At 45.2% G+C, this 23,218-nt stretch overlaps 1 protein-coding gene across 4 annotated transcripts in view; it reads right to left on the reverse strand.

The window, feature by feature from the left end:
- DENND4C (DENN domain containing 4C) overlaps positions 1 to 9,923 on the reverse strand; it is a 97,517-nt gene extending 87,594 nt beyond the window's left edge. For 2 of the 4 annotated variants that reach the window (XM_075931498.2, XM_075931495.2), the window contains exon 1: positions 9,585 to 9,923. In XM_075931498.2, coding sequence (XP_075787613.2) covers positions 9,585 to 9,922 — 338 coding nt within the window. In that variant the 5' untranslated portion in view covers position 9,923. The remainder of the gene's footprint in view (positions 1 to 9,584) is intronic. The other 2 variants (XM_075931500.2, XM_075931497.2) reach the window with 1 other exon arrangement.
- Positions 9,924 to 23,218: the final 13,295 nt, after the last annotated feature.

Raw genomic sequence — 23,218 nt, forward strand, 5'->3', positions numbered from 1 at the left:
CTCTGAGGCTTTGCTCTGGCAAAGTCTCAGAGGCGCGGGACCCCGCCGTGGCTGCAGCTTCAGTCCCGGTGCCTGTGGTCTGCTGGGGACGGTCCCCAGCAGACCACAGGCACCCGGACTGAAGCGGCAGCAGCGGCGGTTCCCCGTGCTTCTGAGGCTTTGCCAGAGCAAAGCCTCAGAAGCGCGGAAACCCGCCCGGTGTCCCTGGTCTGCTGGAGACGGTCTCCAGCAGACCAGGGGCACCGGAGCAGCTTACGAACGGGGCTCTCTCGCCCCGGAGCTCGCAGGTAGCAATCCGCCACCTCGACCTCCGGGGCGAGAAAGCCCCGTTCGTAAGTGCGGATCCGACATAAGTCGGATCCGCGTAAGTCGGGGACTGCCTGTACTTAAGATAAGTTTTATTGTTGTGCCTGTGAAGTACAGAAAAAGCTAATGCAATATTGTTAATTATACCCTCATCTCTTACTATAACTCTCTCTCTGGATCACCAAGCACAAAAGTCTGCAACAATAGAAGCAATGAACACAGATGACACAGCCTGGGAATTTTTGTTAATTATGTAGCCTGAAGAGCGTGCAGACCAAGTGCTAATACTGCAGCCCAGTGACTCAGCATTGTCTAACTTTTGAGAAAACACCTGAGGGAGTACCTCAAACTCACTCTCTCTTCTTAAAGTTTTGATTTTAAGTCAGCTTAACTTCTGTGCCAGGAAACATAATGGAGCAAATAATTAAGGACTTCATCTGCAAACATCAGGAATTTAATAAGGTGACAAGTAACAGCCAGCATGGATTTATAAAGAACAAATCATGTCAAACAATCTGGACAAACTAGAGAAATGGTCTCAGATAAATAGGATGAATGATAATTACTCCACTTAGGGAGGAACAATCAGTTCCATGCATACAGAATGGGACTGCCTTAGAAGAAGTATTGCAGAAAGGGATCTAAGGGTCATAGTGGACCACCAGCTAAATGTGAGTCAACAGTGTGACACTGTTGCCAAAAAAAAAAAAAACCCAAAAAACAAACCACCAGCAACTATTATTCTGGGATGCATTAATAGGAGTGTCGTGAGCAAGACATGAGAAGTAATTCTTCCACTGTACTCTGCGCTGATTAGGCCTCAGTTGGAGTACTGTGTCCAGTTCTGGGCACCACATTAAAAGAAATATGTGGAGAAATTGGAGAGGATCCAGAGAAGAAAAACAAAAATGACTAGAGGTCTAGATTCAAAGACATGACATATGAGGAAAGACTGAAAGAATTGGGTTAGTTAAATTAGGAATGGAGATCAAGTAACTAAAAGGGTGTTACAAGGAAGAGGGAGAAAAATTGTTCTCCTTGATCTCTGATGACAGGACAAGAAGCAATGGGCCTAAACTGCAGCAAGAGAGGTTTAGGTTGGACATTAGGAAATACTTCCTGTCAAGATGGTTAAAAACTGGAATAAATTGCCTACAAAGGCTGTGGAATCTCCATCACTGGAGATAGATGCCTATCTAACCTTAAATATCTTAAGCTATCAGGGATGATCTAGATGGTTCTTGGTCCTGCCATAGGGTCAGGGAACTGGACTTGATGACTTCTCAAGGTTCCTGCCAGTTCTTGTATTCTATGAGTCTATGATTCTAAGGCTACGTCTACACTGGCCCCTTTTACGAAAGGGGCATGCTAATTTTAAACTTCGTAATAGGGAAATCCGCGGGGGATTTAAATATCCCCCCGCGGGATTTAAATAAAGATGTCCGCCGCTTTTTTCCGGCTTGGGGAAAAGCTGGAAAAAAGCGTCTAGACTGGCCCGATCCTCCGGAATAAAGCCCTTTTCCGGAGGATCTCTTATTCCTACTTCAAAGTAGGAATAAGAGATCCTCCGGAAAAGGGCTTTATTCCGGAGGATCGGTCCAGTCTAGATGCTTTTTTCCGGCTTTGAAGTAGGAATAAGAGTAGGACTAACCTCACCAAGCAGGGCACCATCCTAATTAGACTTCCAGCATACCCTTTCCTACAAGCTAAGGGGAGTGTTTATCAGTGTACCAATTCTATCATTCCTTGGCTAAATAATAGTCTTCTGGCTTTTAACCCATTTTCAGACTTGCCAAACAGTCAAGAGGGATGGGGCAAAAGTAGGGTACTGACAGATCCTAGGAAAGGCAGTCTGAAGGGGAACACAGAAGAGGAACCATCACTGAAGAGTCAAGTTAGATGCACTAAGTCTTTCTGCAATTAGAAGAAAAAAAATTAAACTGCAAGGATTATGTCTTTAAATTTGCACAATTAGGAGATAGTTCTGGCAGCCTAGCTTTTCATCCTGGCTAGTAGCTTAGTCCTCAGACTGAAAGATAATAGATTAGGATAGATTTGTTTTTATTACAAATTTGCCTTTCAGTAGAGGCATATTTCTACTATTCACCAATCTTCACTGCCTGGCAGCTGTGTTTTATCACTAGATTTCTAAGACTTAGATGAAGCACCATTCCAAATACTGATCTCTTATTAAGAAAATTTAATGCTAACCATATAAATAAAACTTTCAGATCCTATATTTGAGTCCACTTTCACCTGCACACCAACCCACATCTTGTATGCACTTATATACTGAAGTTGACAAGAGATGCCATTTCTTCCAATATATTCTGCACAGTTACAAAATAGCAGACACTACAGCAAAAAACGTGCATATGCATCAGTGATCACAGAGAAAAGCTTTTTCTGATTTTCTAATGTGGCATCACAACTAGATTATGTTTTGAATTAAAAACAGAGCGAGAAACTTTTCCAGAATGACACTTTTTGTCCTCAGTTCAGAATAGCTATTTTTGCTGTAAAAATTCTTAGTAGTATGCATGTCCATAGGCCATACTTGCAATTTTTTGCCACTTCGCAGTATGCGCAGAGATATTAAAAATGTTTTTCTTTCCTCTGAATAAAGGCTACTTTGTCCTTTATTGTTTAGCTAGGATAGTATTTTATATGTATCGAATGAAGAATGTAGGAAAAAATAACAGATATGAAAGTATTTTTAGATTGATTATTCTAACTTAATAGTCTAATTCCTAGTGAAGATTGACTTAAGCCCTGAAAAAAAAGCTTTTATGTATCTTCCAGAACATAAACATTAGTTTCAACAAAATTAGATATTTTTAACTGAAATGGACAATTATTTTTAGAACCTTGATAAATTGTCTTCAACATCCAGCAGAATGAAATTCTGCTGTATAATTACATCGTGTGAAAACTATTTCCTTTTATTAGTCTGAATTTTCCATATTTCAGTTTAATTGAATGTTCCTTTGTTCTTGCTTTATGAGACAGGGATAACAAACTTGCAATATGCCTTCAGTATATCAGTCATTATTATATGGAGACTGCATAGTAATAACTGAATTTAGGTTCCCCAATATCTTCTAGCATAAAGGAATCTTGTTACCTTTTCTTTAAGCAATTCTCTCACCCCCAGGGCTTGCAGCTGGGCTTTTATATCCCAGCAGGCACAATGCCCTCAGGCTAAATGCCTTTTTTGGTCCTATGAAATTGTGTTCTGGTTTTGCTGAGAAAACTTTGGAAGACTACTGTTTCCTTTCTCTTATTTATGTTCCCTGTGAAAATTGACAGCATGACAATTATAACTGAAAACAAAAATTCAAAAATCAGACTCATCTACTGCTGTCAGAGTTTCAAAGGGGTAGCTGTGTTAGTCTGTAATTGAAAAAAAACGTTTAAAACAATGAATAGTCCTGAAGCACCTTAGGCTACATCTGGACAACAGGGCTATTTCGGGATGCTTACGGTATCCCGAAATACCAATTCGGCATATTTAAACACACCCGTTATTTCAAAATATATTTCAAAATAATGGGCGCACTGTTCCGGCGTAACCCTCGTTCCATGAGGGTTAAGGGATTTTTCAGAATAGTGCCTTATTTCAAAATTTAGTGCTGCCTAGCGCAAATTGCATAGCTTATATCGAGATAAGAGTGCCGTGTAGACCCACCCTTATAAACCCACCCTTATAAACTAACAAAATATGTAGATGGTATCATGAGCTTTTGTGGGTACAACCCACTTCTTCACAGAAACAGACACTATACTGGAAATGCCTGGAGGCTGCAAGAGTAGCTGCAGCATTTTAGGGTAAACAAGAGTGCTCACCATGCTGCTGCCACCTCCAGAGGGGCCAACAGCTTCCACAGGCCCCAGAACAAGGTGTGAGGAAATGGCTTCTTGCTCCAGAACGGGTAGAGCCTCGGGCAGAAGGGGCAGGGCTGAGCAACCAGCCCTCAGCACCACCCAGACTGCAGCGCTGCCTCCCTTCCCCTGCCATCCTCAGAGCCACTCCAACCACAAGAGTAGCCACAGTAGCAGCTCCTTTGAATTTCTAGAGTCCAGGGCAGCTGCCACATTAGTCCCTTCCTCACTCCCTGGCGGAACTGGCCAAATCTGACAAATAGCCTCAGACATTCGTAAGGGGGCACTAAGTTGGATAGGAGTTCCCTCAGCTCCAGAGAGAGAGACAGAGACACAGAGAACTGGGCTCCCTCCATAAATCCACTGGATACTAACTCCACATACTGGGTCCAACATTCCTCTCTGGGATAGCAGCTTTCTCCTGCTACTATGTAACTCAAGTGCTGAAGGTTCAATCCCCACACCAATAATTCATGGTGGGAGAACTGCTACAGTTGCATACAATAGGCTCTTCCTTTTTTAAAGCCTAGCAAGTTACATATAAAAATACAAATTCAAAGAAAGTTAGACTGAAAAAATCAAGAACTCGAAGTTAGGTAGAACCAGGTTGCTCACCAACCTTAATTATGCCCCTTTGCATGTATGCCTTATCATACAGTCTTTAGCTATTTGATCATAATGTCTCCCCATAAGAACCTTGCCTCAGCCACTGCAAGATGAATGCATAAAAGGGCAGAATTAAAATTACATGGACAACTTTATATCAGGCATTTCTCGGCTTTCTGAATGATCTACTTTTTACCTGAACAAACAGGTATCTTTTCAACATTTTTTTTTAATATAATTTTTCATCCATTTACCATGTCCCTTTTTAATCTCTTGCTTAAAGTAACCTTTTCAGTCTCTCTTCATATAAAGAGGTCTTCAATGCCTCTAATTATTTTCAAAGGACTTTTCTGATTCCTGACCCAATTCAGCAATCTCATTTATGAAACGGTTTGACTAACACTGCAGGGAGCATTCTGTAAAGATATACAACTGAATTATAGAAATGGCATTAGACTAGTCTCTATCATTTTCCTTAGGCATGCTAAGACTATGTTTGTTCTGATAACAGCTGTGTTTTGAGCAAAGGTCTTCACTAAGTAGTCGACAATGACATCGAGATCCATTTAGAGTTGATATGTTTAGTTTTGTACCCTGTAAATTGTATGAGAAGTTCAAAAAATGTGCATTAACACAGAGCTTTATTCACTATCATTATTGCTCACTTACCTATCTTGATTAGGTCTCTCTGAAGTTTCTCAGACTCTTCAGGATTTTTACTAATCTAAACACTGTCACTTGCAGTTTTTGGTACCTCACTCCCTTTTCTAGAAGATAGTCAATATATCTATTAAACACCTAATAACCTCCAGGCACATCTAATGTAATTCGTAAAAAACCTTAATATTGGTCATATAAAAGCTGGTAAGGAAAAATTATTTAATTTGTCCAGTGATTATTGAGTTGCAGTTATAGCTCCATAACTAAGACTAAACTATTTCCCCATTATAAGGTTGATATTGATACAAATTCTGCCTCCTCAGCTTCCACAAGAAAAGGGTTTTTTTCCCACCTCTGCTTTGCTTATGCATGAGTGTCATATTGGAGGTGAATGGACCAGCTATGAGAGTAAATCTAAGGGAGAAACACTTTATCCCTTGTGGAAGGGAAACTTCCTGCCACAGAACCACTCAGAAGTGGTTTGGTCTAGAAATTTCAAATGGTTGCATTGCTTAGGCCAAAAATGAGAACAAATCTATTGATGAGGTAACTTGCAAATATTCTGTATTGAAAACTATTGTGGGTACTATGCAATATGTCCACAATATAAAGTGGTCAAGCCCTGAGACATGTCATACCTCAGGGGTGGGCGTGTGTAGAGGCCACAAAAGACAACTTAAAACCACCTTTGAGATTTCACTGTCCTGCATCTGCCCCGGTGCCAGTGTGGACCTCCGTTCAATTTAGAAGAGGCTGGAAAAGGACCTAAGTGCTACAGGAAAACATTCCCATTATACGGTAAGCCTGAGTTTTACAATGCACTCTCTCAAAAGTTGGAGAGCAAAGTTTCAGGAGGAAGAAAGCCTGTATGTTATCTAAAGGAGCGCTGTTTTCTGGAAGTTTGAAGTTTCAAAATTCATCAAGGTGTTTTGATATATGAGAAGATCTACAATACTTGAGGTTCTGAACTCTGCGAAGAGATGTCTAATTTCACGGTCCAGATGCAACTACAAAAATATGTTGGTCTAATTCAGGGGTTCCCAAACTTTTTGACACGGGGACCAGTAAATCCATTCACGAGTTTTTGGAGTACTGGTAACACTCATTTGCATATTCATTAAACAAATGATTAATATTCAAATAAGTTGTTTCTGGTCCTTCCAAAGGCCCCAGTGCCACCTTTAGCAAAGCTTTTGATATGGTCACCCACAATATTCTTGCCAGCAAGTTAGGGGACTATTGGGGATTGGATAAATGAACCGTAAGATAGATAGAAGGATGGCTAGACCAGGGTTTTCCAAACTTTTTACTTGAGTTGGAACCTGGGTTTTTTTTTTAGTACTGTTTTTTGCAGCCCAAAAATATAAATGCATATAAAAAAAGAATTAAAAATGAATAAATTTGCAGTGTTTCACCTGGCTGCATCCTCCGCCCAGCCTGGGCCAGGGCTTGGGGGACCCGGCGCTGCATGGACACTCCAGGAGGCGGAAGCAAGCGCAGATTGGGGGTAAGGTATCTGGCTAGGAGGGAGGGTGCAAGGAGGGGTAGGGTTGCCCGGTGTCCGGTTTTGTACCAGACAGTTATTAAGGTATTAGAGGGTTCTGTCTGGGAAACAAATTGAGAAAATACCGGACATAGAAAATGTCCGGTATTTTCTAATTAGTTAAGTTTTATTATTATTAGGTGTATCAGTCCATAGCTGCAAACTGCCTGGCTGCTAGATGTGCTCAGATTGCGTGAGTGTGTCTCCCAGCCAGGCAGTTCGCAACTACTCAAGAGAGGGTATGGGGGGGGGGGGACGACAAAATGGAATCCCTGGGGCCAGACTCACTTGTGTGCCTGGGTCAGTCCTGCTTCCCGCCGGCCGATTCACCTCCCCCCCCCCCCCCGCTTCTCCTCCTGATTTCCCCCGTCCAGACCTGCTGCTGGTTCTCCCCTGCCCCCCACCGATCTCCCCCATCCAGCTCTGCTCCCCCCAACTACCTCCCCCGACCAGCTCTGCCCCCCACTCCCAGCCAGCTGATTCTCCCCCACTTCTCCTCCCAATCTCCCTTGGCCAGCCCCACTGCCCTCGTCCAGCCCTGCTTTCGGCGGCTGGTTCTCCCATCGTCCTCTTCCCGATCTCCCCCGGCCAGCCCCCCGTCCCAGTCCAGCCCTGCTTCCGCCGGCCGCCCCCCCGCACGCCCCAATTGCCGCCAGATAGCCCCGCTACCCTCAACCCTGCTTCCCAGAGGCCAGTTTACCCCCCCCCCCCCCACACACACACACCGCTCCTCTCAGCCCACCCTGCCCCGCTCCCCTCCCAGCAGCCACACTGAGGCCTGGTATTTTTTTCATGCGGCCCGGTTACAGGCCACAGCCCATAGTTTGGGAAATGCTAGTCTAATTAGTCTTCACTGAAGATAATCAAGAAATATTTGTGATTAGGAATAAGAGGTAAAATTTGAATTCATGGATTACAATAATATAAACCTCAGAAGCAAAATGCAGGACAATGTAGCACTTTAAAGACTACCATCTTGTTAGTCTTTAAAGTGCTACATTGTCCCGCATTTTGCTTCAGCTACCCCAGACTAACACGGCTACATTTCTATCCATAAACCTCAGAAGGAGCTTTAGTAATCCGTGTCAGCTTATAAGCGTCTTGATTTTGTAAGACTTATATTTAACTACAGAGACACAGTAGAAGCTGTTCTGTAAAAATTATGCATATATTTAGTTTAAATATAGAAGTAAAAATTCTGCTAGAGCACATAAGGGCCACAATTTAAAACACTCTGGTTCTGAAAGAATAAGTCTAGACATCTCAGCAGAGCACTATACATGATCCAATCGCTGAAAAGAAATCTGTCAGAACATGTAAGATACACAACCTCGTAAGTGATCATGGCACAGCACAGTAATAAAGGCCATGAAAGTACCTATTTATCGGATAACTGGGGCCCTACCAAATTCAATCCATTTTGGTCAATTTCACAAGTCAGAGTTTTAAAATGTTATGATTTTAAGATATTTAAATATGAAACTTCCCTGTGTTGTGACTGTAGGGGTCAGGACACAGAAAGGAGGTGACAGGGCAGGGGTGCACGATTATTACAGGGGGCTTGTGATACTACTACCATTACTTCTGCATTGCCACTGGCGCTTGGTGCTGCCTTCAGAGCTGGGCAGCCAGAAGAGTGCAGATAGTGGCTAGAAGCCCAGCTCTGAAGGCAGAGCCACTGTCAGCAACAACACAGAAGAAAGGGTGGCATAGTATAGTATTGTCATCCTTATTTCTGCACTGGTGCTGCTGGGTGTGGTCTTCCAAGGTGAGTGCCTGGCAGCCATCCTCCAGTGGCTCAGTTCTGAAAGCAGCCCAGAAACAACAGTGGCAATAGTATGACCCCCTAAAGTAGCCCTGATACCCCCGAACCTCTTTTTTTGGTTCAAGACCCCCAGCTTGAGAAATACTGGTCTCCATTATGAAATCTACATAGCATAGGATAAAAGCACACAAAGACAACTGGCTGGGAGGGGAGCAGATTTCACTGACACATTTTTCACAGCTAAAAATTTGGTAGGGCCTTACTGATAACCTGAAGGACTCTAGTTCAATCATTCTACTCCATTAAGATATTAAAAGTGGCTACTTCCATAGAGTTGATGTGCATTTATCCCCATATAGTCATTAACTCTTCTCAAATGACCACCTTCCAATACAGTATGTTTTTTGGTTTCCTTATTGTTGTGAGCTATACATTCACCATTTTCAGTGATCTTCACTCTGGGCCTATCTAAAATTCTTATTTCCTACAAAAGAATCTCACGTATCCACACTTTTGTTTCAGTTCACCGCAATGTAGACCCATTGTACATACATTATTACTGTTTTAGACATATTCCACTTGATCATTTTGACAAATATTTCAGAAGAATGTCACTTGTCTCTTGCGTTGCCTATCAAAAAGGGAACAGATCTCTCACACATGTTAAAGCAGTGACAGATGTGACAAGATTAACAACAAAAGTCAGCATTGTTACTACATGTTCTCTTTTTCACAAATCCTTGCTTCAGTAACAATTACATTCTTATTCTTTCTATAAAAAATTGTGTCTGATCAATAAACAAATAATTATAGGGCTCTCACCCAATGTCAGTAAGTGGTGGTTTGTCCCGGCCCCTCTTGTAGCAAAGGAAGAGCTCTGGGCTTTTAAGACTTCCATAGTTCAAGTTGGCTTGAAGGGCTGTGGGGGTGGCTTCAACACAGGTGTAACCCTCAGGCACTGTTTCACCAGCTGATTTGATGATGACAGCCAGGTCTGTAATTGGAGCCTTTGGACCAGCTGACTTAGTTTCAGAGCGATTGACTTCTTGGTCCAGAGGAGTTGAAGTATCAGTGAGTCCTGCCACTACAAAGTAGTCAGCCACTCTTGGACTTTTGTCTTCTATCATGGTTGTCATGTACTTCCTGAAAAAGAAAGACATGAACACGTTGACAATTTTCATATAACGTTTGTGTCATTTTCACAAAAGCAGAGATTACGGAAACAAAAAAGTGTTCAAATTAATTTCAGTAACATAAGCATTTCAGTATGTAATGCCACAAATTACATGCAAAATGTAGTGCAACCCCAAGGTTTAATTCTCCCAAAGGTTCATTCTCCTTAATGAATCTTTAGCGCATCTGGCACAAATATCTTACACCACCAGCTACAACCGTGCCATACGAACACCTGCTCTTACGTCCAGAATGTCACCCAGAAAGAAGCAGGCAACATTATTTCCTGCAAATTGTAACCAAACTTGCTTGTCTTCTTATTATCTTAACAAGAAATAGGGCTGAGTGGACTTGTAGGTTCTAAACTTTCAAGTTGTTTTATTTTGGAATGCAGTTTGTTTTGTACCGGATTCAGCTTTCATAACAGATTACACTACAATATTTGTATTTAGACGAATTGAAAAGTACTCATTTTTTATAGTGCAAGTGTTTGTAGTCAAAAGTAAATATAAAGTGAACACTGTTGTATTCTGTGTTGTAAGTGAAATGATTACATTTAGAATGCAGAAAAACACAAAATATTTAAATAAAAAGTATTCTACAATTGTTACTTGGGCAACATGTTAAGGCGGTCAAGTGCTTAAACTAATTATTATATAAAATAGGGATGTAAAATCCCTTTTAATTAATTAACAGATTAAACATTAAGTTTAACTAGTTAACTGATTAAACGGGGGTCGGGCGGAAGCACCTGTGCTACAGGATGGGACTACTCTAGATTGGCTGCTATTGACCCAGTGTGACCTGGGAGTCAGCAGCCTTGCACAGGGCCAGAAGCAGCTGGGTCGCTTTCCTCTCCCCATCACTGGCTGCTGCTTCCAGCCCATGTGGGTTGGGAGCTGGTAGCCCTTTGGGGCTGGAGCAGCCCTCCATCCCCAATGGGCCGCAGGTGGGGGTTGCTCCTGGGTAATGGTTAACAATTACTGGTAAGCATCACCTGTTAAGTGATGCTTACTGGTTACCTGTTCACATTTCTTAATATAAAACAAATACACCTATTAAGAGTGTAAATACAGGCAGTCCCCGAGTTACGCGGATCTGACTTACGTCGGATCTGCAGTTACGAACGGGCCCGTCTCCCTGGTCTCCAGCAGACCAGGGAGAGGAAGCAAAGCGGCAGAGCACGCGGGCAGCGGACAGCCCAAACGCGTCTGGGCTGTCTGCTGCCCGCGTGCTCCGCAGCTTTGCTCTGCTTTGCTCCCCGTCTCCATGGTCTGCAGACCAGGGGGACGGGGAGCAAAGCAGAGCAAAGCCGCGGAGCCCGGGGCAGCAGGACAGCCACGGCGCGTCTGGGTTGTCCTGCTGCCCCCGTGCTCCGCGGCTTTGCTCCGGACGCCTGTGGTACAGCAGCTGGGGCGCTGCCGGTTGGTCCCGTAGCACCGCCCTGGGCGCTCCTGGACCAACCCGGCAGCACCCCAGCTGCTCTGCCCCAGGCGTCCTGATTCAGCCACTGCTGGTCAGTTTCAGCAGCGGCTGAATCTGGACGCCAGTTCCGACTTACATACAGATTCAACTTAAGAACAAACCTACAGTCCCTATCTTGTACGTAACCCGGGGACTGCCTGTACACAAAAAGGCATCTCCATCCAAACTAAATCTCCATCCAAAAAAAATTCCAAATGTTTTTATTTTCTAATAATCTGGTGGGGATGGGCTGTGTGATATTCCTAGAGCAGTGGTCACCAACCAGTTGATCTCGATTGACTGGCCAATCACGGGGCACTGCCAGTTGATTGAGAGTCAGTGTTCCCAGCTTCCCTTTGCTCTCCTTCCCCCACCCCCGCAACGAGGCACTCGCGCTGGCGCTACAGCCTCCTGCCCCTTGCAAAAATGGAGCTAGCTCCAGCTTCCTGCTGCATGGGGAGGTGAGGGGAGTCCCGAGGCTCCACACCAGATCCAGCTTCTCAGGAAGAGCGCTGCTCCTCCCTTCCCAACAACAGCATGCGCACTTCCTGAGAAGCCGGATCTGGCGCAGAACCTTGGGACTTGCCCCCCATGCCGCAGGAAGGCAGGCAAGCAGCACGGGGAAAGAAGAGAAGACAAGAAAGCGCGCACTCCTCCGCTCCCCACAACACTACATGCTTTCTTGTCTTCCCTTCTTTCCCTGTACTCTGAGGAGGTGGACGGTAGTTAAAATGGTGGCGCAGAATCCAGAGTGGCTGGATTTCTTAAAAGAACCACCCATGCGCTTCTTCCAGCGCTGCCTGCAGATCCTGCCGAGATCTCCTTATCCCTGGCGACCCCCAGGTACCCGCCGAGCTGCTCCTACCCCCTCTCCCCTGGCCAGACCCCCAACCAGCACCCTGTCCCTGGCCAGATCCCCACACCAGCACCCTGCTCCTTCCCCTTCCCTCCCGGCCAGACTCCTACCCCCAGTTTGCTCCTCTACCCTTCTTCCCACCCAGTTTCTGCATCCCCATCCCTGTCCCACTCACTGGCAACTCTGTCCCGCATACTGGATCCCTCATTTTGGCCCCACCTCAGGATCTAAGGGGGCCCCCAAAATCCACTAACCCTAGAACCCCAGAACAGTTAATCTGGCGTGAAGCCGGGGAGTGAGGTCTCTCAGCTGGGGCCACATCAGTGAGGTTTGGGAAGGGGGGCGTTGGAAGGGCTGGTTTTTTGCATTTCACTTGTGTGGTCCCTGACTGATTTTTCTGTGGGTCAGTGGCCCCGACCCAAAACAGGCTCCCCACCCCTGCCATAAATAAAGACAATATTGAGAGGCTGTGTGTTGGATATCATATTTTATTTAAAATGAAGCCTGGCCAACAAGCCCTCATCTAGCTGCAGCATCATAAAACTCCTACACCCCCACACATCCCAACTCAGAGCCCATCATACATCCGAACCCCTTACACTGAGCCTCTCACATCCCTAGTCCTGTTCCACAACACTCCTGCACCACCCACACACCACACCAGTGCTCTGAGCTAATCATACACCCAACTCCCTCCTGCCCCAACAAACTCCTGCACCCACATATCCACAAGTCTGTGGCTTGTTCATCACCACAACCCTCCATCTGACCCCAACACTCTCCAGTCTAGAGCTCCCTCACTGAGCCAGCATCCCCTTCTCCACCTCCTCATATACTCAAATTCCCTCCCAGAGCTTGCACCTCTCACCCCTTCCCATGCCAAAATCCTTCATTCCCACCCCAGAGCCCACACCTCCTGTCTCAACCCAGTGAAAGTGAATAAGGGCTGTAGACAGCAAATGATGGAGAGGAGGGGAATGGAGAGCGCAGGACTTCAAGGAAGGGGTACGATTTTGGGGAAGGGATCTTGGCTTGCCTTGACATTTAAAAAGTGATCTTGGGCGTAAAGAGGTTGGAGAGCACTGTCCTAAAGAAGTTAGCTTACATACTGATACAATATAGTTGTGGCATGTGTTTTTATTTACTAAACCTCATAGTAGGCACTAAACCTTTAGATCTTGTAAAATCACTCTTGTTATGTCAATTGGCTGAACATAGAAATATACATTAAGTATAGTGCACTATCAATCTATGCCCTCTTAGCTTTGACCATATTTTTCTATGGAGGGAGAGAAATCCCACATCCCCATCTTACAAGGAGCTATTGGCAGCAAGGTATCACTCATCTCAGGGTTATAAAAATAATTGTCAGGGAGCATATGTTCCATAGAATTTTTCTAAAAATATGTCTAATAAAATAGCAATTTCTCCCTCCCTGGGAGCATTTTCCTCCCATCCCCCTTCCTTAACAACAATAAAGGGTCATTGCTGTAAAGGGGCTTTTCACGTCCATCTCATTTTATTTCCGTCGCTGGAGTAATAGTGAATGAGGAGGACCTAGTTATATATCTAATATACCACTAATTTTTCTGTCACAGCTCGCCAAATCATACAGGATAAATCTAGCAAGAGATGGAATATATTAATAGATGACATATTAAAGTAAACTTACCGAAGAGTGTTAAAAGAAAAAGGGAGTGGAAAGGAACTCTTTTAGTAAACAAAACCGCATTACTCAGGCAACAAATGTGTTATCTTTAAAGCAAAACAGTGATAATATGTGTGTATAAAGGTTGGTCCACATATGGAGATATTCAGGAATGGCTATACCTGAGGAACAACATGCACAGACAGGCAAGTTTAAGACTTGCTCACTTCAACCCTTAGTAAGCAAAACAGTGATAATATGTGTGTATAAAGGTTGGTCCACATATGGAGATATTCAGGAATGGCTATACCTGAGTAACAACATGCACAGACAGGAAAGTTTAAGACTTGCTCACTTCAACCCTTAGTAAGCAATCTCATTAGCAGTAACAGGAAACTTGGAAATGGGGGAGATGCTCAATGACTTCTTTGTTTCCGTCTTCACTGAGAAGTCTGGAGGTGTGCCTAACGTAGTGAATACAAGCAGAGAGACGGTAAGTTTAGAAGATAGGATACACAAAGAACAAGTTAAAAATCACTTAGGAAAGTTAGATGTCAGCAAGTTACCAGGTCCTGATGAAATGCATCCCAGGATACTCAAAAAGCGACGAGGAGTCCTGTGGCACCTTATAGACTAACTGAAGTGTAGGAGCATAAGCTTTCGTGGGCAAAGACCCACTTCGTCAGATGCATGCATGCATCTGACGAAGTGGGTCTTTCCCCACGAAAGCTTATGCTCCTACACTTCAGTTAGTCTATAAGGTGCCACAGGACTCCTCGTCGCTTTTGCAGATTCAGACTAACACGGCTACCCCTCTGATACTTGACAGGATACTCAAGGAGCTGATAGAGGAGGTATCTGAGCCTTTAGCTATGATCTTTGAAAAATCATGGAAGACAGGGGAGATTCCAGAAGACTGGAAAAGGGCAAATATTGTGCCCATCTATATCTATAAAAAGGGGAATAAGAACAACCCAGGAAACTACAGACTGGTCAGCTTTAACGTCTGTCCCAGGGAAGATAATGGAGCAGGTAATTAAGGAAATGATATGCAAACACTTGGAAGGTAATAAAGTGATAGGGAATAGCCAGCATGGGTTTGTGAAGAACAAGTCATGCCAAACTCATCTGATAGCTTTCTTTGATAGGATAACGAGCCTTGTGGATAAGGGAGAAGCGGTGGATGTCATATACCTAGACTTTAGTAAGGCATTTGATACGGTCTCGTATGATATTCTTATTGATAAACTAGGCAAATATAACTTAGATAGGGCCACGATAAGGTGGGTGCATAATTGGCTGGATAACCGTAGTCAGAGAGTTGTTGTTAACGGTGCTAAATCCTGCTGGAAAGGGATAACAGGTGGAGTTCCGCAAGGGTCTGGTTTTAGGACCCGTACTGTTCAATATCTTCATCAATGATGTAGATATTGGGATAGAGAGTACGCTTATTAAGTTTGCAGATGATACCAAACTGGGTGGGGTTGCAACTTCTTTGGAGGATAGGGACATAATTCAAAATGACCTTAGCAAGTTAGAGAAATGGTCAGAGGTAAACAGGATGAAGTTTAATAAAGAGAAATGCAAAGTGCTCCACTTAGGAAGGAACAATCAGTTCCATACATACAAGATGGGAAGCGACTGTCTAGGAAGGAGCATGGCGGAAAGGGATCTAGGAGTCATAGTGGACCACAAGTTGAATATGAGTCAACAGTGTGATGCTGTTGCAAAAAAACAACCTAGAATCATATTTGCTATCAACGGTGTGTTGTAAGCAAAACTCGTGAAGTCATTCTGCCGCTCTACTCTACACTCGTTAGGCCTCAGCTGGAGTACTGTGTCCAGTTCTGGGCGCCACATTTCAAGAAAGATGTGGAGAAATTGGAAAGGGTACAGAGAAGAGCGACAAGAATGATTAAAGGTTTAGAGAACATGACCTATGAAGCCAGGCTTCATGAACTGGGCTTGTTTAGTTTGGAAAAAAGAAGATTAAGGAGGGACATGATAGCGGTTTTCAAACATCTAAAAGGGTGTCACAAGGAGGAAGGAGAAAATTTGTTCCTCTTGGTTTCTGAGGACAGGACAAGGAGTAATGGGCTTAAAGTGCAGCAAGGGAGGTTTTGATTGGACATTAGGAAAAAATTCCTAACTGTCAGGGTGGTCAAATATTGGAATAAATTGCCAAGGGAGGTGGTGGAATCTCCCTCTCTGGAGATATTTAAGAACAGGTTAGATAGACATCTGTCAGGGATGGTGTAGACGGAGCTTGGTCCTGCCTTGAGGGCAGGGGGCTGGACTCGATGACCTCTCGAGGTCCCTTCCAGTCCTATGATTCTATGATTATTTAAAAAAAAAAAAAAAAAGATGTTGTCACTGCATGTGTGTCAAGAGTATGATTTTGTTCAGTTTATAATTTCCCAATAGTTCTAATTCAGCAATTTGTCAAAAAATTGGAGGTTGTACCCAAATTAAAAAGTTACAAGACTTAAGTTTCTCTAAAAATAAGAAAATATTCCAATTTCAAATAATTCTGACAAACAGCTAAATAAATGTTAAGAACCTCGGGGGGGGGGGGGGGGAGGAACAAAACACTCACACCTTGTTACGATTTCTGACATTTGAAAGGGAAAAATGCTACGCAGCGTTTTCACTGAAATTGGGAAAATATGCATTATTTTATAACTCTTCCAATAAAAAGAAAAAATATCAATCCAAGAGCGCAGTTATTGATAGGCACTGCATTACCGAGACAGATTTGGCAATACATTCTTAGACCTTCTAAAAATTTAAACAAAAGCCTATCTATTCAGGCACAGGGAAGTGAACCAGAACAATTTGATGCAGATGCTGTAGTGTACATCAAATCATCCAATCAATTCATCCACTTCTAAACTAATTTCTTAATTTTAGACAAGGAAAATGTCACAAGCACTCGCATATAATGAAAAGTTAGAAATTGCCACAATGCATCGAATAGTCTGTCTCAAACACTGACAAGTACCACCAGATGATTTAGAGAAAGGTGTAACATACAAAATAGAAAAGGAAGGTTTTTTCTGAATCTAACCTCATAACTGCTGTGGATTATGCCTTTCGAGGATCTCTATCCATTATACCTTTCTATCCTAGCTGAGTATTAACTGACTATGGTACTTTCGTTAATTATATCAATAGCTAATCCCTTAATTCTACTATAGCCTATTCTCTCAAGTGTAAATCACATTAGCAGGAAGAAGAGACCAGATATATGAAAATAAACCACACAGAAATAAAGCAATGCAGGAGGGAACAGCAGGAGTGAGAAACAGAAAATTGGGCGTGTACAGAGATCTCTAAAAATATATATATATATATATATATATATATATATATATATATAGAAAATTAAAAATAGGCAAAATAATTTGAAAGCATTACTAGGTCAAGAAAAGAGGATTTCAGAACTAAAGAGAAAACTTAGTTAACACTAATGTAAGTATTGCGTTCAATTAGTGCTCAAAATAGGGAGCTATTGCATTTATCCCAGCTTGCAGAGATTCAGGACATCTTGAAAGGAAATACTGAAGGTTAATTTGAATATTTCTACATTACAGACTTCTGCCAGTATAACTATGTCAGTCGGGTGTGAAGAGATATGATCACCAAATCAACACAGCTGTACTGGCAGAAGCCCTGGTGCAGGCACAATTAGGCCTGGTCTACCCTAGGAATTTAAGTTGAACTTAACTGCATTAGATCGATTTTCTAACCAATAAATCCACATCACCAAGCCCATTCTGTCAACTAAAGGCTGTTCAAGTCAATTTTGGTACTCCACAAGTAGTTCAATAAATTCTGCCTTGTATGCACAATTTTAGGGTAGTACAAATGCAATACAGGCAGTCCCCGGGTTACGTACAAGATAGGAACTGTAGGTTTGTTCTTAAGTTGAATCTGTATGTAAGTCGGAACCGGCGTCCAGATTCAGACACTGCTGAAACTGACCGCCAGTTCTGACTTACATACCGAATCAACTTAAAAACCCCAGGCGTCCCCAAGTCAGCTGCTGCTGAAACTGATCAGCAGCTGATTCCAGGAAGTCCGGGGCAGAGCAACTCTGCCTGGGGCTTCCTGTAGTCAGCGCTGGTCAGTTTCAGCAGAAGCTGACTTGGGGACGCCTGGGGCAGAGCAGCTGGGGTGCTGCTGGGTTGCTCCAGTAGCGCCGCTCCTCGGCGCTACTGGACCAACCCAGCAGCACCCCATCTGCTCTGCCCCAGGCGTCCTGATTCAGCCGCTGCTGAAACTGACCAGCAGCGGCTGAATCAGGACGCCTGGGGCAGAGAAGCTGGGGTGCTGCCGGGTTGGTCCAGTAGTGCCCAGAGCGGGCGCTGCAGGACCAATCGGCAGTGCCCCAGCTGCTCTGCCCCAGAGTCCAAAACAAAAGCCTGGTCTGCTGGGGGGGGGGGGGGAGCACACTAGCTGCGCCCCCCCCCAGCAGACCAAGGACACGGGGAGCAGAGCCGCAGCGGCAGCGGGGTGCCGCGCCTCTGAGGCTTTGCTCTGGCAAAGCCTCAGAGGCGAGGGACCCCTCCGCGGCTGCGGCTTCAGTCCGGGAGCCTGTGGTCTGCTGGGGACCGTCCCCAGCAGACCACAGGCACCCGGATTGAAGCAGCAGCAGCGGCGGTTCCCCGCGCCTCTGAGGCTTTGCTCTGGCAAAGACTCAGAAGTGCGGGAACCCACCCGGTGCCCCTGGTCTGCTGGAGACGGTCTCCAGCAGACCAGGGGCACCGGAGCAGCTTACGAACGGGGCTCTCTCGCCCTGACTTCCGGGGCGAGAAAGCCCCGTTCGTAAGTGCGGATCCGACATAAGTCGGATCCGCGTAAGTCGGGGACTGCCTGTACTGGGGGAAAAAAAAAAATCAACTTTCTTGGCTTGCAGGTGGTGTCCCACAGTGCCATGCTATGACCGCTCTGGTCAGGACTTTCAACTATGCTGCTCTCCAGGTGCACAGGAAAAGGCCCAGGAAAATTTGAATTTCACTTCCTATATGCCAGCATGGTGAGCAGACCTTGGAGCAGGTAGCACACCTCAGCAGCACAAGTGACCATGAATGCCCAGAGTCACAAATGAGCACCAGCATGGAATACCCAAGAGATCCTGGAACTCATTGTTGTGTGGTGAGAGGAATCAGTTCAGGCAGAACTACAAAGTAGTAAAAGAAAAGCTGGTATCTATGCCAAGATCACACAAGGCATGGTGGAGAAAGGATACGCCAGGGATGTCCACTAGTGCCATGTGAAAATAAAGGAGTTCAGGCAAGCATACCAGAAGACTAACAAGATGGTCTAGATCAATGGTCACCAACCAGTAGATCGGGATCTACCAGTAGATCTTGGAGCCTCTGACAGGTGATCCTGTCTGGTTTGGCCAGGAAGCTATCAAGCACTGGCACTTCAGTTACCCCTGCACCCACTGTCATGCTGTTCCTGCCCTATGCCTTGGAGCTGCCCCCTTGGGAGCTCCTGCTTGCTGTGCAGGCTGTGGGAGGGAAAGGGGACGGGCACTGATGTCAGGGTGTCCCTCCTCCCCCCACTTCTGTTCCCTATCTCCACACAGAGTGAAGGGGATGGAGGGAGCCTATTAATGCAAATCTCTATTACTCTCTTACACTGTGTGTCTGTCATTCTCACAAACACACACTGTCCTTTACTCATCTCCCAACCCAACACGTGTGTGAGGGGTTGTTGTTACTTTTTACTGCTTGCCCCTGCAGCCCCTGAGAGAGGCAGAGCACATGCTGTCCTTGCCTGCAGAAACTACTCCTGCAGCTCCCAATCAATCAATAACGGGGGAACCGTGGCCAGTAGAAGCTGTGGACTCAATACCTGTACATGAGGGGGCAGCACATGGCATCATGGAGCCATTGCTGTACATGCCAGCTGCTTTCAGGAGTGGTGCAGGGCTAGGGCAGGAGTAAGTCTGCCTTAACCCCATTGCTCCAACACCTAGAAGTTGTCTCAGTTAAATGGTGCCCAGCAGAGCCTGCTTCCTGAACCCGTGTCCCAGCCCTGAACCTCCTCCTACACTGTCAGCCGACGGTCAGGGCAGTGTGTGTGTGTATGTTTCCGAGAAAAGGTTTAACGTCCGTGCCTTTACTGCTAGGACCGGGGTCCCATCGCAGAGGGTGGCCAGCAGGCCAACAGATGCCCCGTTATATAGGAAGAGCTTATTACACCTTAGATTTTAGCTGCTAGAACACAGGGGTTCCTTCGCAGAGGGCAGCCTTGGGGAAAGGCTGAAAGGTGCCCCGGTGGATTGTGCCACCTGGGTGTGACACAAATCCAAACGCCCAAGCTCTCCCTATATCTGTCCCTTTATGACCGGCTGAAGTTCTTTTAAATTGTGCTTGGTTCTGTTACAGCAACTGAAGGAGTCAGGTTAAAGCTTAAACAGTTACAGGTTTATTTGAGGAAGCTTATAAATCATATGGTTGCAATGGCTATTGTTCTGTTTCTTTACTAGCAAAATGTAGACCTTAAAAATGGTTACAAAGAAGATAAAGATAGAAAAATAGAAATAATGGTACCAAGTAACAGTTTACTCTTTCTATGTGTACACTTAAGACAGAGGACCACATCCAGGTACAATTTTTACCCCCTTCTGTGCCTCTCGACTCCAGCATGTCAGGCCAGGGCCGGTCCCTCAATTCCTAGGAAAGACGAAAATACGAGGTGGGCGTCCCCATAGAACCTCGTGAGGTCAAACACCTAACCCGACCAGCAGGTAAAGGGTAGAATGACACTCAAAGTGAGTGTGTGCTGGGCCCATCTTTTATACTCATGGGGTCACGTATTTCTCTTTCTTATCTGTCATGCCAAATGGGGCTGGTCTGTCTTTTGTGAGACCAGTTCTTACAAGGGAGTTGTGAACTTAATTTACACTTGTAAGAGAGATAACTAAATTAGAATTACTGGGGATTCTTTTCTCAGTGGGAAATTCCTCTTCCAGGGACTGTGTGTGTGTTCGAATCAACATAGGTACCAGCCGGTGGCAGTCTCGCATATCCTGATCTCTCCTCATATCTATGTTTCAGCTTCTCAGGATCAGATGAGCCAGCATAGACTATGCTGATTTTACTGCTCCTTCTCTGTCCTGTATGCTTCAGAGAGGCAAATAAGATGGATGAGATGGGGTGTGGCTGTCTGGCTACATACACCCAACCTCCTGCCTCAGAAACGAGTCCCCCTGTGCCCAAACTCCTTCCAAGAGCTTGAACCTGAACCCCCTCCTGTACCCCAAATCCCCCACCCTGTGCTAAACCCAGAGCCCCTCCCATACTACAAACCCCTTGGTCCAGGACCAGAGCCTGTACTCCTACCCCCTGACCCAGCCTGGTGAAAGTGAGTGAGGATGACGGAGGTAAAGGAGGATGGAGTGAGCAGGGTGAGGCCTCCGAGAAGGATGTCATGGGGCAGGGCCTCAGAGAAGGGGCGGGAAGGAAGTGGGGCAAGGGTATTTGGATTTGAGGTAGATCTTACATTGCACTTAAATTGAAAAAGTGATCTTGTGGTTAAAAAGGTTGGAGACTAGGTTGTGGTCTAGATCAGCACCACACACGTCGCTTCTAGGAGCGGCTTCATGGAATTCTAGGGGGGTACCCGACCAGTTTCCCAAGCCAGTCTTTGGATTCTTTCCAAGAAATTCCTCTGGCAGCCTCAGGTAGCAGCATAGAGGACAGTGTGGATGAGTAAGAAGAGGAGGAAGAGAATCGTCAGCAAGCAAGCGGAGCATTCATTATCACCAACAGCCAGGGCCTTTGTATAACTTTGGAGGCAATCCCCTTCTCCCAGGACATCTCATTGCCGGGCCCTGATGGCAGGGAGGGCATTTCTGGTGAACTCACATTTTTAATCCTGCTACAAGTGGGTTAAGGCAATTAGATGAGAACTATGGCTGCCACTCTGCCTACACAGCAGAGTCTCCTCAGACCAGTTTGTTAATATGTCTAAAGATGGAGCAGGAATCCTTCCTGCACATCTCCATAAAGCTTTCCTCGAGAAACTCATCATTCTCACAAGGTTTCTGGGGAAGCCTGCTTTATTCTGTCCTCCATGGTAAAGACATCTTTCTACATCAAGGCAGCAGTAGGTGGTCTGGCATCACTGCACCACCACAAAGCAATACAGTGTAAGGTCCAGGTTTCTGTCCACATTCAGTCAGCAACCGCTCTCTGTCATTCTGCTATTTGGAGAAGACTGATATCGCACATGGCAACCTGGATGAGCAGGAGAAGCTATGTAAATGATACCAGAGTAGTACACCTCCATTTGCTTATCTCAAATAAAGTATTGTTTGAGTCATCCCTGCCGTCATATCCAAACCTGCTCTCGCCCACAGGCGCCTGTAGGAAAGGAAAGTTACACCATCCCAGCAAACGGGGGAGCTGAAGCCACAGTTATCACGAGAGTTTCTGCCCTGCTCTGCCGCCATGCTCCCTGGCCCCCCTTTGCAAACTAGACGCTTTCCTAGCTGTGGGAGCTGTTATTTGCAAGCACAGTGTCATACATGATTTGAAAGTGGAAGCAAAAGAGCGAGCCCCAAGCTGTCCTTTATCATGCTTGCCACGAAACTGAATCCAACTGCTCACTTAAGATCTCTGGTGTACCTGCTGCATAGTGGGTGCTTAAAAGCATAACTGCAGCCTTGTACATAAAATATCCCTATTGTCAGGGGACAGACCTGCCTTTATGGTAACACATTATAGAGCATACAGCCTAATCTATCTCCTGTGAAATCTGCCCTTTATTTTTCATTACTGCGGGTACAACAGCAAGTCTGCTGCACGCTCCGCCAGGTCTGGCTCCTCCAGCTGTTCGGCTATCACACATCCAAAGGCTGAAACTTGCTATGGATGACATGTTGAATGAGCGAATGCAATTCACCTGTTGGACAGGGTGCCATTGTAAGTGAGTGGAGGAAAACATTGCTGCAGGAGATGGGATCAGAGCATGAGGACAGGAGAGCATTCTAGGATGCGCTAGTGTTCACATTTGAACAGTTAACTGAGGAGTCTGCACTCATCAGTTAACCTTCACGGTTACATTGAAGCCTCCCCACCATGCTGCTGCCTCTTAAAAGCTGGCTCCCCGCAAGCACCATCTCCCACCTGCTAATCCACACTACTGCCTCAGCAGCATAGGGGTTGGGAGAGCAGGCGGCTCTGTGGGAGCTGGTGCTTGCAGGCAACTGGCTTAAAAGCTGGCTCCCCATGAATATTGCTCCCGTGGAGCTGTCCCCTCCTTCCCACCACGTGTAAATGTGTAATCACTGAAAAT

This window comes from Pelodiscus sinensis, chromosome 6 (genome assembly GCF_052426305.1).
Source record: "Pelodiscus sinensis isolate ZL-2025 chromosome 6, ASM5242630v1, whole genome shotgun sequence".
Taxonomy (NCBI): Eukaryota; Metazoa; Chordata; order Testudines; family Trionychidae; genus Pelodiscus; species Pelodiscus sinensis.